This window comes from Acytostelium subglobosum (assembly GCF_000787575.1).
Source record: "Acytostelium subglobosum LB1 DNA, scaffold: scaffold11, whole genome shotgun sequence".
NCBI classification, from domain to species: Eukaryota; Evosea; class Eumycetozoa; order Acytosteliales; family Acytosteliaceae; genus Acytostelium; species Acytostelium subglobosum.
This window is the reverse complement of record NW_012236522.1, coordinates 476,074-489,846: the sequence shown is the minus strand read 5'-3', so window position 1 is coordinate 489,846 and position 13,773 is coordinate 476,074. Positions and strand designations below refer to the sequence as shown.

Sequence of the window (13,773 nt, the reverse complement as noted above, 5' to 3'; positions counted from 1 at the left end):
TTGGCCTTGCCTGCATAGCGCTTGCACTCTGAGTTCATGCATAGATGCGCGAGGACATGGCAACTGGTTACTTTACTTTACTTTACTTTCTTGGGTCTTCCACGCTTCGCCTTTCTTCCACGCTTGACAATCTTGGATTGAGCAACGATGAGCACGGGCTTCTGTCTGTCCTCTCGATGCTTCATGACGACTCGAGACTTACAGCGCCACATGCACCAGACTGGGTCAAAGTACATGTCACGCACGCGATGTTCCTCCTCTTCGTTGCGCAGAGCTATCTTCTCGTCCTTGCTCAACATGCCAATGTTTGATACGACAACATCATCGCTGTTGTTCTCGCTATTGTTCACTCCATCGACAATGTCGGATTCTTCCTCGCAGCTCACTCCATCGTAGTAGTAGTAGAAGTGCTCCTGTCGCTGTGGATCAAAGTGTAGCACGGGACGGCCCTGATGGCACTCCTCGCACATCCATGGCTGCTTGGTGTCGACTGGCAGACCCAGACAGTGTAGATGGAATGCTCTCAGACACGATCCTTCACAGAGCAGCAGTGGCACTGGCGTGTTCTCGTCGGCCTGAGGCGAGCCGTCTCCAGGTGGGTGGGGTCTCATGTATGGCACGGGCAACTTGCCACAGAGATCGCATATATCTTTGATCAGCTCGGCTTGGAGCTGTGCTTCGGCCTCAGCCTCGACCAGAGCCTTCTTGAACTGATCGTCGTAGAGTTTGTCCAACTCCTCTGCCAGCTCATAGATCTCGCTCTCCTCTTCGTTGTAGGTCATCGCATTCTTGAACACCAACTTGATGTCTCCGTGCACATTGATGTAGTTGACGAGCTGGGTCTTGCCCGCTGCATCCAGAGTCTTGTCGATTGTGCCAAGATCGCGCGGCTGCTTGATGATGTCGTTGTAGTCCTCGAGGCCAAGCTTGACGGCGTCGACGGGCTCGCGGAATGGCTTTGAGCGCGGGTCCTTCATCAAGATGGCCATGATCTCTTTGAGCTTCTCAATGACAATGTTGTTGACCTCGACTGCAGTTGGGTCGCGCTTTGGACGCGGGAGTGTGCGCATACCGCCACTGTACATCATCATGTGTGGCGCCATTGTCATCTTTTGAGTGACCTTGTTGGGCATTTGAATCTGTTGCTGCAGTTGCTGCTGCTGTTGAGAGAGCTGTACGATCTGTTGCTGAGCCTGCATCAACTGCTGTTGTTGAATCTGCTGCTGAATCTGTTGTTGCATTTGTTGTTGGAACATAATCTGTTGTTGATGTTGTAGTTGAATCGAAGGCATTGATGAAGGTGCATGGACGAGCAGTGGCAATGGCTGCTGTTGATGCTGATGTTGATGTTGTTGGTGCTGTTGATGCTGGTGCTGTTGATGTTGATGTTGATGTTGATGTGACTTGATCACTGGTGATGGGCTTGGTTGTGATACTCCTGTAATGATTATGATGATGTTAGTTGTTGTTCCTCACTCTCTAGTCTAATGTTCAAACATACTCTTTGGAGTTGGAGGAGCACTGTCTGGATCACTGGTCGATGCTTGATGGTTCGTTGCTGAGAGGATATGTGACATTGAGGTTGAGCCTTGGTTCATGCGAATGCGCTTCGACTCTTGTTGCTGACGGATGTAGCACTTCTTGCACTTGGAGGCGCGATTGTAGAACTCTGTCTGTGGCAGTACGGGACTGGTTGCCCACCACTTCTCATGCATGAGATGCTGACACACTTGATAGGGGATGCCCTGCTGCTCCATCTCCTGCTGCGACATCTGTGGCTGTGGCGGAGCGTTGGTCACGGAGGATGCGCGTGTCTTGCGATCGGGGTTGGTCATTGATCGCAAGGTGGGGGTCATTGGTTGTTGCTGCGGCTGCTGCTGCATCATCTGCTGTGTGTGTGCCATCACGGCAGCCATCGGGTTGACGGCCATTGGGTTGACAGTCATAGGCATCGACATGGGATAGTTGAGTGACATTGCGGGCATGCCCATGCCGGCCTGCAGAGGCGTCATGGGTAGCGGCGTCATTGACATTGGAGTCATCGGAGTCATGGGCGTCATGGGAGTCATTGGCATCATGCGCTGCATGCCAGGTGTGTGAGGTGTACCCGGATGAAAGCCCTGCTGTATCTGCTTGCCTCTGGCATGAAATGCAGGGTCGACCTGATGACCATCATGCTCATGTCTGGCTACATGTCTTGAGAAGTTTGCTGTGAATCGCTTGCCACAACCCATAAAGAAGCAAGAGTAGGAGCCATCCTCATTCTTTGCAAATAGATGTACTCCATACCTCTCCTTTTGTTCCTGCATTAAGTGAGTGTGTATTTTTGGTTTCTTTGTTTGTTTATATATATATATTTATATATTTAGTTATATAAATATATATATATCAGTCTATATATGAATATATATATTATATGTTATATGTAAATATGATTAAAGTATGTGTATTATATTATCTGTATGCAACAAATAAATGTACACGTCTTTATGAATAAGTGAATGACTGTTGAAGTTTGAAATGAAGACGTTGTTTGAGCACCCCACTTGTCAATTTTTGAATTCAAACTTCGACCCAAAACCCTTACCCTCGCCCTCGCCCTTGCCCTTGCCCTCATTGTTCTTGATGTGATAAATGTCATTCATTTATTGATAAATATATATATATAATAATTAATTATGATGAGTAGATATGCATTTTGTTTGATTCTCTATTCTTTCTTCTTGATCTCTTTACCTTGAGTACTACCAATACAATTACTGTGATGATCAGTGCAAGTATGACTGCAGCCACTACAACTATAATAATTATTGCTGTTGTTAGACCTTTGAGGAAATTATCATTCTCATTAGGTTCATGTCCATTCTGTTCATTACATCGATATTGATCACGATTATTAACTCCATCATTACTGGTCAACAATGAGAATGATGGACTTATACTACATTGTTGACATTGTGGAATGTTGATACCAATGAGTGTCATTGCTGATGATGAACTGATCAGCTCATTCCTGGTTGATGTTGGCATTCCATTTGATTGACCAAGTGTTGGAAGTGTTGCGAATATTTGATCATAATCAGTATCACTAAAGTATTCCATATTATCAATTGAGTTCCAACCAAAGTGGAACATTCTTCCACAATGTGGACCACTCTGAACAGTCTCTGTTGATCCATTCTTGAAGAGAACAATTCTCAAAGTGTTCATGTTAGATTGATATGACCATCCTTGGATTGAAACATTCATAACTACATCAGTTGTGATCATGTTTGATCTGTTGCTCATTGCAAAGTATTGATCTTGGATTTGAAGATCCTGGACCAAGACAGTGATATTCAAACTTGGTTGAGTATCCAACTTTGCCAAAGTATATAATCTTGATGTAATATTCTTGGTTTGATCAAATGTTGGTTGTTGCTGGGATAATGTCCAAAAAGTAGTCTGAACATATTTGACAACATTATGATTGATATCCAGTTCTTGAATGGCATAGATGTCAATCTCACTTGTTTGTGCTCTATATCTATTTGACATTATAGTAACTTTTGGACCATTATTATCATGTTGATATGCTCCATATGCAATTTGAAGTTCACAGTATTGACCACCCGATGACCTCTCGCATTGACATCTTCCATCAAAACATCGTCCATTACCAGAACAAACAATACCATCCTTTTCTCCACAATTATTCTTTAATTGTGAGGAATCTAAATCATAATTTAATATTAGTAATTTGATTGAATGATTGAATGATTGAATGATTGATGAGGATACTTACAAATGGCCAAAGTATTGTTTGAAAAGTAGATGTTGGAGTCAATGGTAATGTTGAGTTTGGCATAACCTTTGGTGAGATTGGTGATTGAACATGTGAGCAATGTAGAGTTGATGGATGTTATTTTACAATCTTTATCATTGATTGTAACATGTTGTTGACTTGCTGATGATGGTGATGGTCCAAAGTATCCATGGAATGATATTACACCTCCATCATTAGTGATCGGAGTAATAGATGATACAATTGGATAACTGGAATTATTAGTATTAGTGGACATTGCCACATTAATACCAATAATGAATAGAATTGATATTAAAGTAAGGTAGTAGGTCATAATTAATTATTAGATAGATAGATATTTAGTTTGCTTTGATTAAGTAATTGTTATTATTGTTGTGATGACTTATAATAATTTAAATTGGAATCTATTTATACATTCTGATTCCCGAGTGGAGTAAATGAGTGTGACGAGGGGGTTGAGGGGGTAGTGATGACCCTTCGCTTGGGTCGCTTGAGATGTTGAGATTGATGTGGTGTGGTGGGTTCTATTACCAATCGATGAGGTATCCTGGACATCACAATGGTTGTCCAAACAACCAATATTTACCCGTAACTACCATTCCTAGCAACAACAAACTAATATGTATCTCTCTCTCTTTAATTCATTTCAACACAAACAAAAAGAATCGAAAGTGTACAACCTCTTCATTTCAAATTCAAGAGTTGGCGCCATTTAATGAACAACAACACTTAAGTTCGAATTGTCTTGCCAAAGTAATAATAGTTGTATTTGAACATACCTATAATATATATTAGACAGACAATATAATGAATATAATAATCAACAATCATAACAATAGTAATGGAAACGCACCATCATATACTATATTAGAGTTTCAAGGTTGCTTTGAGGATACCAATCCTTCAAAGCTAGCCAATGAAACATTGGGTGATCTGACACTCAAGGGCAAGGTACATATGAATGAATGGGTGGATCATGTATCCGAGTGATCACTCGTTCAGTGACTAACTAACTCAATCAATCATTCTAAAGGATACATACCAACTTGTTATTGGCAATCAAGTATTTGAGGGTAAAGAGACAAAGTTAAAGAAGCCATTATTGATCATACAGCAACAACAACAACAGCAGAAACAAGATATTAGTGATAATGATAATGGTGATGATAGTAATATGCAAGATGATACAATAACAACGACATCAACAATAATAGCACCAACAAAAGAAGTAGAGTATCAAGTTAAAGCAACAGTTTATAGTAAGATATGTTTCACATCGAGGCCTGCCACAACAATACCTCAACAATCAGTAAAGTATGGATCACCTCAACAAAGGCGATCTCCATCTTCATCACCTCAGACTACACCCGACAAGACATCATCATCCGCACCTGCTAGTGTCGATCAGTCATCATCAACAGACAACAACAATGACACACCTATACCTCAACCAAAGTTTACATAAAGGCGACCGAGCCAAGAGAATGTATATAATTATAAGTTACTTTTTAGTTTAACAAGAGGAGAGGTTATTACAACTCATCCTTTGGCTTCTTGTCATCCTGAGTAGCAGTGGCAGCAGCTGGAGCAGCAGGGGCAGCTGGCTTATCAGTGGCGCCGGCCATGTGATCTGGGAGTGGAGTGCCTGGGAACTGACAGTCCTGGTATCTCTGGATCAACTCGTCCAGGTCAAAGTAGTCCTTGAGCGACTTGATCTTGTAGTCCTTGTCGTACTGAATGGTGACGATGCCGCGTGAGTACAGTCTGCAGTTGCCCTTGGTCATGAACAGGGTGGTTCTCTCAAAGGCGGCGTGGTAGCCGACAATGTGCGCTGGACCCGTGATGTAGGTTTGCATCTGGGCAAAGTTCTCAATGATGAATGCCTCGCAGCGAGAGAAGATTCTTCTGTGGCCTCCACTGATGACGTTCTTTCCAACTGGGTACTCGACGACACCATCCGATGACAAAGTATCAACCATACGTCTACAGTTGATTGGGAATCCACTCCAATTATTCTCCCAGTTCTTCAACTCCTCTCTAATCCTCTGCTCAACAGTCATATTAGATGCACTACATTGTTGTTGTATTATATTGTTAGTATTCGATCATTCATTCCGATTCATTCAATCATGTATATCATACCTCTTGACAGTGGTAGCATCTGTGTTAGCATTGGTAGAGTGCAAGCTAAAGCAAGCAAGCAACAAGACAACAGCAATAAATAATAACTTCATGTTTTGTTACAAGTATATGTGTATATGTATATATGTAGTAATAAGTTAAGATAGATATTTGAAATGAATGAATGAATGAAATGGACATGCAACCCATGAACTAGTTCATTCGAAACCTCCTATTCTTATTCAAACAGGTCCCTTGCCTCGTCATTCTTCAATTTCCTTTTTCTTTAATTATTTAATTAAAGTTTGTTTGCAAAACACACACAAATATCCAACTCGATCGATAAATGGCCCATATCCAATCCATTCCATTCCACAACCAATCAATCAATCATTCCGACATTCATCTTGGGACATACCATCCCTACCCTTATGAATGTTCCCGTCTTACACTCACTCACTTATCAATCACAATGTCATGACATTCGGACAGACAGAACACACAGATCAGAACAAAGACAGTATCCAACTACCTCTAGTCGAACCACACATGTGTGTGTCAATCAATCATTGTTAACGTCTGATCAATCATGATGGTCCAATGACACTGACATTAATATTTGGACATGGTCATGTTGTCCTTGGAACTATCACACTTATACACCCCCAAGGCACCATCACCGCCACTGTGTGATTGGATGTCATTCCTGATGATGAATGAATGCCCCAAAGGGGTAAGTTCAAGTCAATGATCAGGCCCTCTCAATTCTTTGATCATGATCAGAGCACCAACACAGTTGAACATTGACCAATACAACCACATCACACCCATTGACACAGATACACCACTATGTCATCACCGACAACACGCTTTCACCCATACCTACTTCCACCACACACTCAATCATTCTTTCATCCATTCACACCCCACCAGCAACCACACACGACTAACAACTTATTATCTGATGGTTATACATTCATTCATTCATTCATTCACACTTATACATTCATTCACACACACATATATATATATACAAACATACATACACATACTCACATAAACACAAACAAACGATCATCATATCTTAATGTGGCGACTGGCCGGCTGGCCGGGTGTGTGTGCTCATGCAAATAAACAAACAAGTTGATCAATGTCCATCAAGTTGGCCGGCCAGCAGCTCTCTCTCGAACCAGAGGGTGTAAGAGACGGAGAGAGGGGACGATGTGGATCAAGCCGGTAGTGGTGAGGTGGGTTCCGTTTCATCGTCCATCACTTTACTGTGGCAACTGATGCTGCTGCTCTCTGTGTGTGTGTGTGTGAGTGAGTTGCACTGGAATGATTGATGGATTGATTGATTGATTGATGGATGATGCCCAGTTAGGTTAGTGAACCTAGTGTTGGGGGTGCAGGGAGCGCGATGAGAGTGAGAGCGAGTGCACTGGAGCGATAGGTACAAGTACCCTGCTGGCTGGCTGGCCAGCATAACCTGATGATTGCAGTGATTGTTTATAAGAGCAAACCTCCTCCTTAGATCCAGTTATCATCCTCCCCAGCAGCTTTTCCAACCGCCTTCCTACCTTCCTACCTTCCTTGCATCCTTCCTAACAATCTAAGTCTCAAACCCTAGCAAACACCTTCAAACTCCCCATCCCACTTTGTCTTTCCGAAGAAGAATCAATCAGATTGATTGGACAATACACCATATCGAACGGATCAATAATGGCGGAGTTAAGGACATTGTTTGATGACACCAACAATAATAATAATAGGATTGGAAGAGTTGGACCACTCCACTTTCCAAACCCATCAGCCACAGCCACGTCCAATCAGATAGGCAACAACAACAATAATAATAATAATAGGATTAACCAATCATATTATACATATACACCAACGTCAGTTCCATCGTCACCATTCGATGGAGTATCATCCTCAGCTGGTCATGGCCAGCAACATCATCATTTTGGCAATAATAATCAAAGCCAAGTTGTAACATCATCATCAAATCAAACAAATTGTGTAGAGCCTGGAATTGGATACCTTCTATCCCTCACATCAGATATTCCATTGCCAACGATCAGCAGTGCCAATGCCAGTAATGGTATAGGCAATCAATATAACCAATCCTACAACAACTTAGAGTATATCAACAATAATACCATCAATACCAACAATACCAACAATGCCAACAATACCAACAACAACAACAATAATGTCAATCAATTCAATTATGATGACTACTTGAATGTGTTGTCACTATGTTGCATCAAATGTAATACTATAACAAATATTGACTCGTCCAGACTCTTGGAGACTGGAATGGACGTCATGCCAGGTCCAGACGACAAGAGCTACGAGTTCCGTTGTTCCAACTGCAATCGAGGCGGCAACAACTTCTATTTCAAACATTCTCCAAAGACATGGTATGTACCTGCCATGTCAATTCCAAGGAATAATAATACTCAAGATACTAACAACTCTGTTCGCTCATTAGGAAGGAGATGATACACACCTCTCTCTACAACCTGGAGAGGGAGAAGAGATACAGGTTCTCACATTACCGTGAGGTGATATCATATGTCAACAAGCATCCACAGTTCCTGCTGTCAGATCGTGACAAAGGTATGAATCGAATTGATTTGGACCTGGACATGTATACATACTGACACCAAACATATATTACCATTAGAGATGGGAAAGATGAAGAATGTTATAACAGCTACATTGTCCTACAATAGGAAGTTGTTTGTATCATTCGCAAGAGACTCTGGAATGTGGTCCAATTGGAGATATGGTGATAGGGTCTGTGAGGATGATCGTGGACTTCTAACATGGAAGGACAATGTATATGAAAAGGAGATGAAATCCAAGATACAGACCGGCTACAAACTAGAGTGCAAGTCTTGTCTAAAGATTGTTCCATTCTGTAAGTATCACTCACACATTATCGATCCGTGCCAATGTATTTACTAACTCCTGTGGAACTCATACTTAGTATTGATTGACTTGCATGGCACTAATGTATTGCCAGGTCCTTTGGACAATCGATATGACTTCAAGTGTCAGTATTGCTCCCCAAATATGAAGCCAACCATCATCCATCAATCAAAGTCATGGAAGGAGGTTGCCCACACTGCCTTGTTTAACCTTGAGTTGGACAAGAGATATAGGTTCTCTCATCAGATTGAGATTGCCACCTATGTCAAGGATCATCCCGAGGCATTCTCCTTCAACAGGGAGATAGGTATGTTAAGTTTGGTATTATGGATGGAGTGGGTCATTCGTTCTAACACAATTACAACAACAATTATAGAGAATATAAAGAATAGACTGTCTACAGTGTTGTCAAGGTACAAGAAGTCCTTTACTTCAATTGGAAGATACACTGGAATGTGGTCTAATTGGAAGGAGGGTGATGAGTCCTTGAAGGAGTTGATGTTGGATGATGAGGAGTCGGAAGAAGATCATTCAAGTACACTTCTCGACATCAATGGCAATCCAGTTGTCGGCTCTCCTCCAAGAGTTGGATCAAAGTCACCTGGCGCCGCTTCCCATCATCTTCATGACACCAAATATCGACAACAACAACAACAGAGCGATGATGGCACATCAATCAAACGATCACAATCCACACCGAGCAGTATTTCCAAGCTCAATGCACCTGGATCATACTCCACCCCTAGCCATACATCACAGTCATCCTCGCCAAGCCACTATATCACGTCGCCATCGATGAATGACTCGCCATACCAGTCTGTGCACTCGAACAATGGATTGTACAGCAACACCAACAACAATGGAGATACACTCAACTCCCCCAAGCTGCTGCCAGACTCGTCCACCACTACTCCTCTGCTCAGCAACTCACCGAATGTCAGCTACTATCCTTCACCCATCTTCCATCACCCTGGTACCACTCCCAACTTTGGCTATAGCAACTATCTGAGTTTCAAGCGACTGGACAGTGGCAGTGGCGTGGTCAACAGCCTGCCACAAGAGTGTTGCATCTGTCAAAAGTCCAAGACGCCTCTGATCAAATGTCGTTCGTTGAACCCCTGTGCCAGACAATACTGCCAAGATTGTCTTGTAGAGCTGTACCCCAACATGTTACCCAAGCTCAACTATCCACATGAATGGTCATGTCCATCATGTTTGACTGGTGGTAACACTGGCAACACTACCGGCAATGCTCCATTCCAGACATATATTACAAACATCAATCTACATACTCCAAACAGCTCATATATTGTATTTAATCAGCAGCAACAACAGCAACAACAACAACTCTTACAACAACAACAACAACAACAACAACAACAACAACAGTACCAGCAACAACAACAAGGATATCAACATTTACACACAACCTCCAAGCGTAATTTGGTCGAGGCCAGACTGTGCACTGAGTTCCCACCAAACAGCATCAACAACAACAACAATAAGGACAAGAGATTAAGATCAAGTCTTGCCATTGATGGTGGAGGTGGAAGTGGAAGTGGTGGAAGTCAGTTCCACCATCAACAACAACAACAACAACAACAACAAATGGCACCATTATCATTCTCCTCATCGTATGATGACATCACTGGCGGAAATGACATCCAAAGCATGTGCGGTACCATGACTGGCCGAGTATCCAACAACACCTCCATGTCTCAATATCCACCCATCTCTTTCCCTGGAATGCACCAAGCCGACTGTCACTCTAATGGCACTCACCTCACCTATCCATGATGTAGAAGACGTAGAACTAAGAATGGGTCCATCCAAATGGATGACCACTTACTCAATCATTACAGTAACAAGTTGGAAGCAAAAAGGTACACCTGTACACATATAGCAGTGTAGTAAAAAAGTGACACCAACCAGGTCCACCAGCATTATTAATCTATCTTGGTGATTGATTTATTTATCAATGTCGTTCCCACGAAAGATTTAGTGGAGGTGTTGCCGGCACCTGCCACGGACAAGGCCAGTTTGAGTATATCCACGCGATGTCGATAGCAACCGCGTGATATAATTTAGTTATTTGGGCGAAAGTCGTTGATTCCAACCCAGTCCTTATCACTGGATCTGAGATGGGCTTGGACCAAATCGGTTTTGATTGTTTCTTGTGTTTGTGTATATGTGTGTGTGTGTAAGTGAGTGAAAGTGGTGTGTACAGCGAATGATGCGCCCCCCCGTAGTGCCTCCGATGTTAGGCTTTGATCCAAATCAAAAATATCAACCAATTCTTATTTTTCAATTCTATCACTGCAGGATAGAATGCGTTTGAGGGGGTATGTAGGCGTAGGTGTGGGTCCTTGCGTGGTACTTGGCGGGTCCTTCTATCATTCATTCATTCAAGGACTTGACATCAGCTCGAACCAACACCCAACACCTACACGTAAACTGTCACTACGACTATTGAAACTGTTTACCTGTTACAACAACTACAACTAATACTATCACTATCATTACAATTACAACTACATAATCTACTACTATTTCACTGCATACATCAACAACATTAACTAAAAGTCAATTAATTAATTAACTTTAAGGTAAGGGTTAAACAAGGCCCATCTGGGTGTTGTTGGAATTAACGACCAACATAAGTGATCACACATACACACACACACAACACATCAGTCGATCAAACACACTCAATCACTCCCACCACCACTCACTCACTCACACTCACCAACAACCCCCATCACTCATCTTGCTCAACGATGTACCTTCCAATCAATCAACCACACATCATATATATCAATCATACCAACCAAAAGGCCTGTTTGTGACCCTGTTGGTAGCAACAGCGCTTCTTCTTTATCGTGTCTCTTCAAAGCTTGTTCAGCGCTGCACCCATCATCAATGTATGATCCATCTATACCTTTGTCATCATCATCAATCATCTACAACCAACCTAGCCATCACCATCACCTTCACCATCACAATCAACAAACATCCAACCAAAATGCCATTCCATGCCTTTGGCCCCCATCAAGCCATTGTAATAATCCAATCCATCATCACATTATACTAATACTAATATTACATATTACCAAACTACAACAGATACAAAGACTACCCTACCCTTATTAGGAAGAGATAATATATTTATATTTATATTTATATTTACATTTAATTTTACATATTTACACATATACATTAGAATGGGTTGTAATAGTTCAACTCTGTCCGGACCAGAGTCCAAGCATAATGATGACCTCAACAACTATTTGAGACAGGCTGGCAAGGAGGCGATGTTGGATTTCAGAGTGTTGCTGTTGGGCGCTGGCGAGTCTGGCAAGTCCACAGTGGTCAAGCAATTGAAATCAATATACAAGATACAGGTGGATGATGCCGAGCTGCAAAGTTACGCTGCCAACATACACAAGAACACCGTACTTTGCATGCAGGTGTTATTGGAAGCCTGTGAGACACTTGGTGTCGAATTGAGCGATCAAGAGTCAAAGGTATGTGATGTAATATGATGTGATGTGGAGTGACATGGAACTAACGATGCCATCGAACAAACAATATAGAAAAGAGCCAATAATATAAGATCATTCCAGTTCGAACAGGAGGTCAAACAGATGCCAGTTAGCATTGGTTTGGATATTGAAGAGCTGTGGAAGGACCAAGACATTCAAAAGATTTGGGAAAGGAGGTCAGAGTATTGGTTCCTAGACGCTACGCCATAGTAAGTTCATCCATTATCCATTGAATACCTGAAGTTGGATTCGATCACGTGATCAGATTACCAGTCACGTGATCAGATTACCAGTCACGTGATCAATTTCCAAACATGTCAGCTGACATCATCTTTCCTTCCAACCAATCAAACAGTTACTTTGATAACATCAATAGATTCCTAGACGATGACTTTAGACCAACAGAGGAGGATATCATCATGACAAGAGTCAGAACAACCGGTATATCAGTGACAGAATTTGACGAAGGACCCGTTCACTTCCGCGTGGTCGACGTCGGTGGACAGAGAAACGAGCGAAAGAAATGGATACACTGCTTCGACGATGTCAAGGCACTCTTATTCGTAGTTAACCTGGCAGGGTATGTATCTGTCTATAAAGACTTTATGGACAACACAGTGACAAGATGTTAACACATTCATTCCTTTAGATATGACCAGGTGATGTTTGAAGACCCAACTCAGAATAGGATGCAAGAGTCACTGACGCTGTTTGGTCAGATATGTAACAATCCGATATTTGCTGACACTCCAACATTCCTGATGCTGAACAAGAAGGATCTGTTTGAGCAGATGATACAAAAGACCGACCTGTCAAAGTGTTTCCCCGACTATGATGGCGGCAATGACACCAAGTTGGCACTGGAGTTTATCAAGGGCAAGTTCCAGGCCAAGCTGCAGCCTGCCAACAAAGTATTGTACACTCATTACATAGCTGCGCGTTACAAGAAGGACATCAAGTTCACTTGGGATGAGGTCAAGACCGTGCTGTTGGAGGAGAACAAGAAGATCCTGCTGCGGGCCACCAGAGATCTGAATGTTGCCAAGAGGAAGAACACAACACAACAGCCACAAAAGGCTTAAGCATAACAAGTAATAATAGCGATAATAGAGAAGGTATTAGAGTAGATAGAGGAGAAGGAGAGGTAGGAGAGAGCAAGAGACTGGCGAGATGATACTTTCCTCTTCAATCACATACACACCATGGCCAATCAGACAGTCAGGCCAGCATCCAAACATCCCATCCACAACATCCCCAACAACATATTTATAATCATCCATCTCATCTCCTCATCATACCTTCTCATTGTAATAAATACTCCACACACCTTGCCATGCGACTGGCAGTGTACAACTACCCTTGCTCAAC

The 13,773-nt window shown here is 42.3% G+C and overlaps 6 protein-coding genes across 6 annotated transcripts; 4 read left to right on the top strand and 2 right to left on the bottom strand.

Moving 5' to 3' along the window:
• Positions 1-77: 77 nt before the first annotated feature.
• Positions 78-2,309, bottom strand: SAMD00019534_060700 (hypothetical protein; the record flags this gene model as incomplete). The annotated part of the gene is made up of 2 exons (XM_012898668.1): positions 78-1,438; positions 1,502-2,309. 2 exons carry the CDS (start codon positions 2,307-2,309, stop codon positions 78-80), a joined length of 2,169 nt encoding a protein of 722 aa, XP_012754122.1.
• Positions 2,310-4,612: 2,303 nt separating this feature from the next.
• SAMD00019534_060690 (hypothetical protein) lies at positions 4,613-5,270 on the top strand (the record flags this gene model as incomplete). The annotated part of the gene is made up of 2 exons (XM_012898667.1): positions 4,613-4,756; positions 4,839-5,270. 2 exons carry the CDS (start codon positions 4,613-4,615, stop codon positions 5,268-5,270), a joined length of 576 nt encoding a protein of 191 aa, XP_012754121.1.
• Positions 5,271-5,337: 67 nt separating this feature from the next.
• SAMD00019534_060680 (hypothetical protein) lies at positions 5,338-6,039 on the bottom strand (the record flags this gene model as incomplete). The annotated part of the gene is made up of 2 exons (XM_012898666.1): positions 5,338-5,875; positions 5,948-6,039. The coding sequence occupies 2 exons, from the start codon at positions 6,037-6,039 to the stop codon at positions 5,338-5,340; spliced, it is 630 nt and encodes a 209-aa protein (XP_012754120.1).
• A 662-nt stretch (positions 6,040-6,701) lies between these two features.
• SAMD00019534_060670 (hypothetical protein) lies at positions 6,702-6,983 on the top strand (the record flags this gene model as incomplete). Its single annotated transcript, XM_012898665.1, has 1 exon — positions 6,702-6,983. A coding segment is annotated over one exon (282 nt), but the record flags the coding sequence as incomplete, so codon positions are not given.
• Positions 6,984-8,245: 1,262 nt separating this feature from the next.
• On the top strand, positions 8,246-10,660 carry SAMD00019534_060660 (hypothetical protein; the record flags this gene model as incomplete). The annotated part of the gene is made up of 5 exons (XM_012898664.1): positions 8,246-8,349; positions 8,421-8,548; positions 8,616-8,852; positions 8,922-9,170; positions 9,240-10,660. 5 exons carry the CDS (start codon positions 8,246-8,248, stop codon positions 10,658-10,660), a joined length of 2,139 nt encoding a protein of 712 aa, XP_012754118.1.
• A 1,424-nt stretch (positions 10,661-12,084) lies between these two features.
• SAMD00019534_060650 (hypothetical protein) lies at positions 12,085-13,487 on the top strand (the record flags this gene model as incomplete). Its single annotated transcript, XM_012898663.1, has 4 exons — positions 12,085-12,387; positions 12,457-12,614; positions 12,761-12,985; positions 13,055-13,487. The coding sequence occupies 4 exons, from the start codon at positions 12,085-12,087 to the stop codon at positions 13,485-13,487; spliced, it is 1,119 nt and encodes a 372-aa protein (XP_012754117.1).
• Positions 13,488-13,773: the final 286 nt, after the last annotated feature.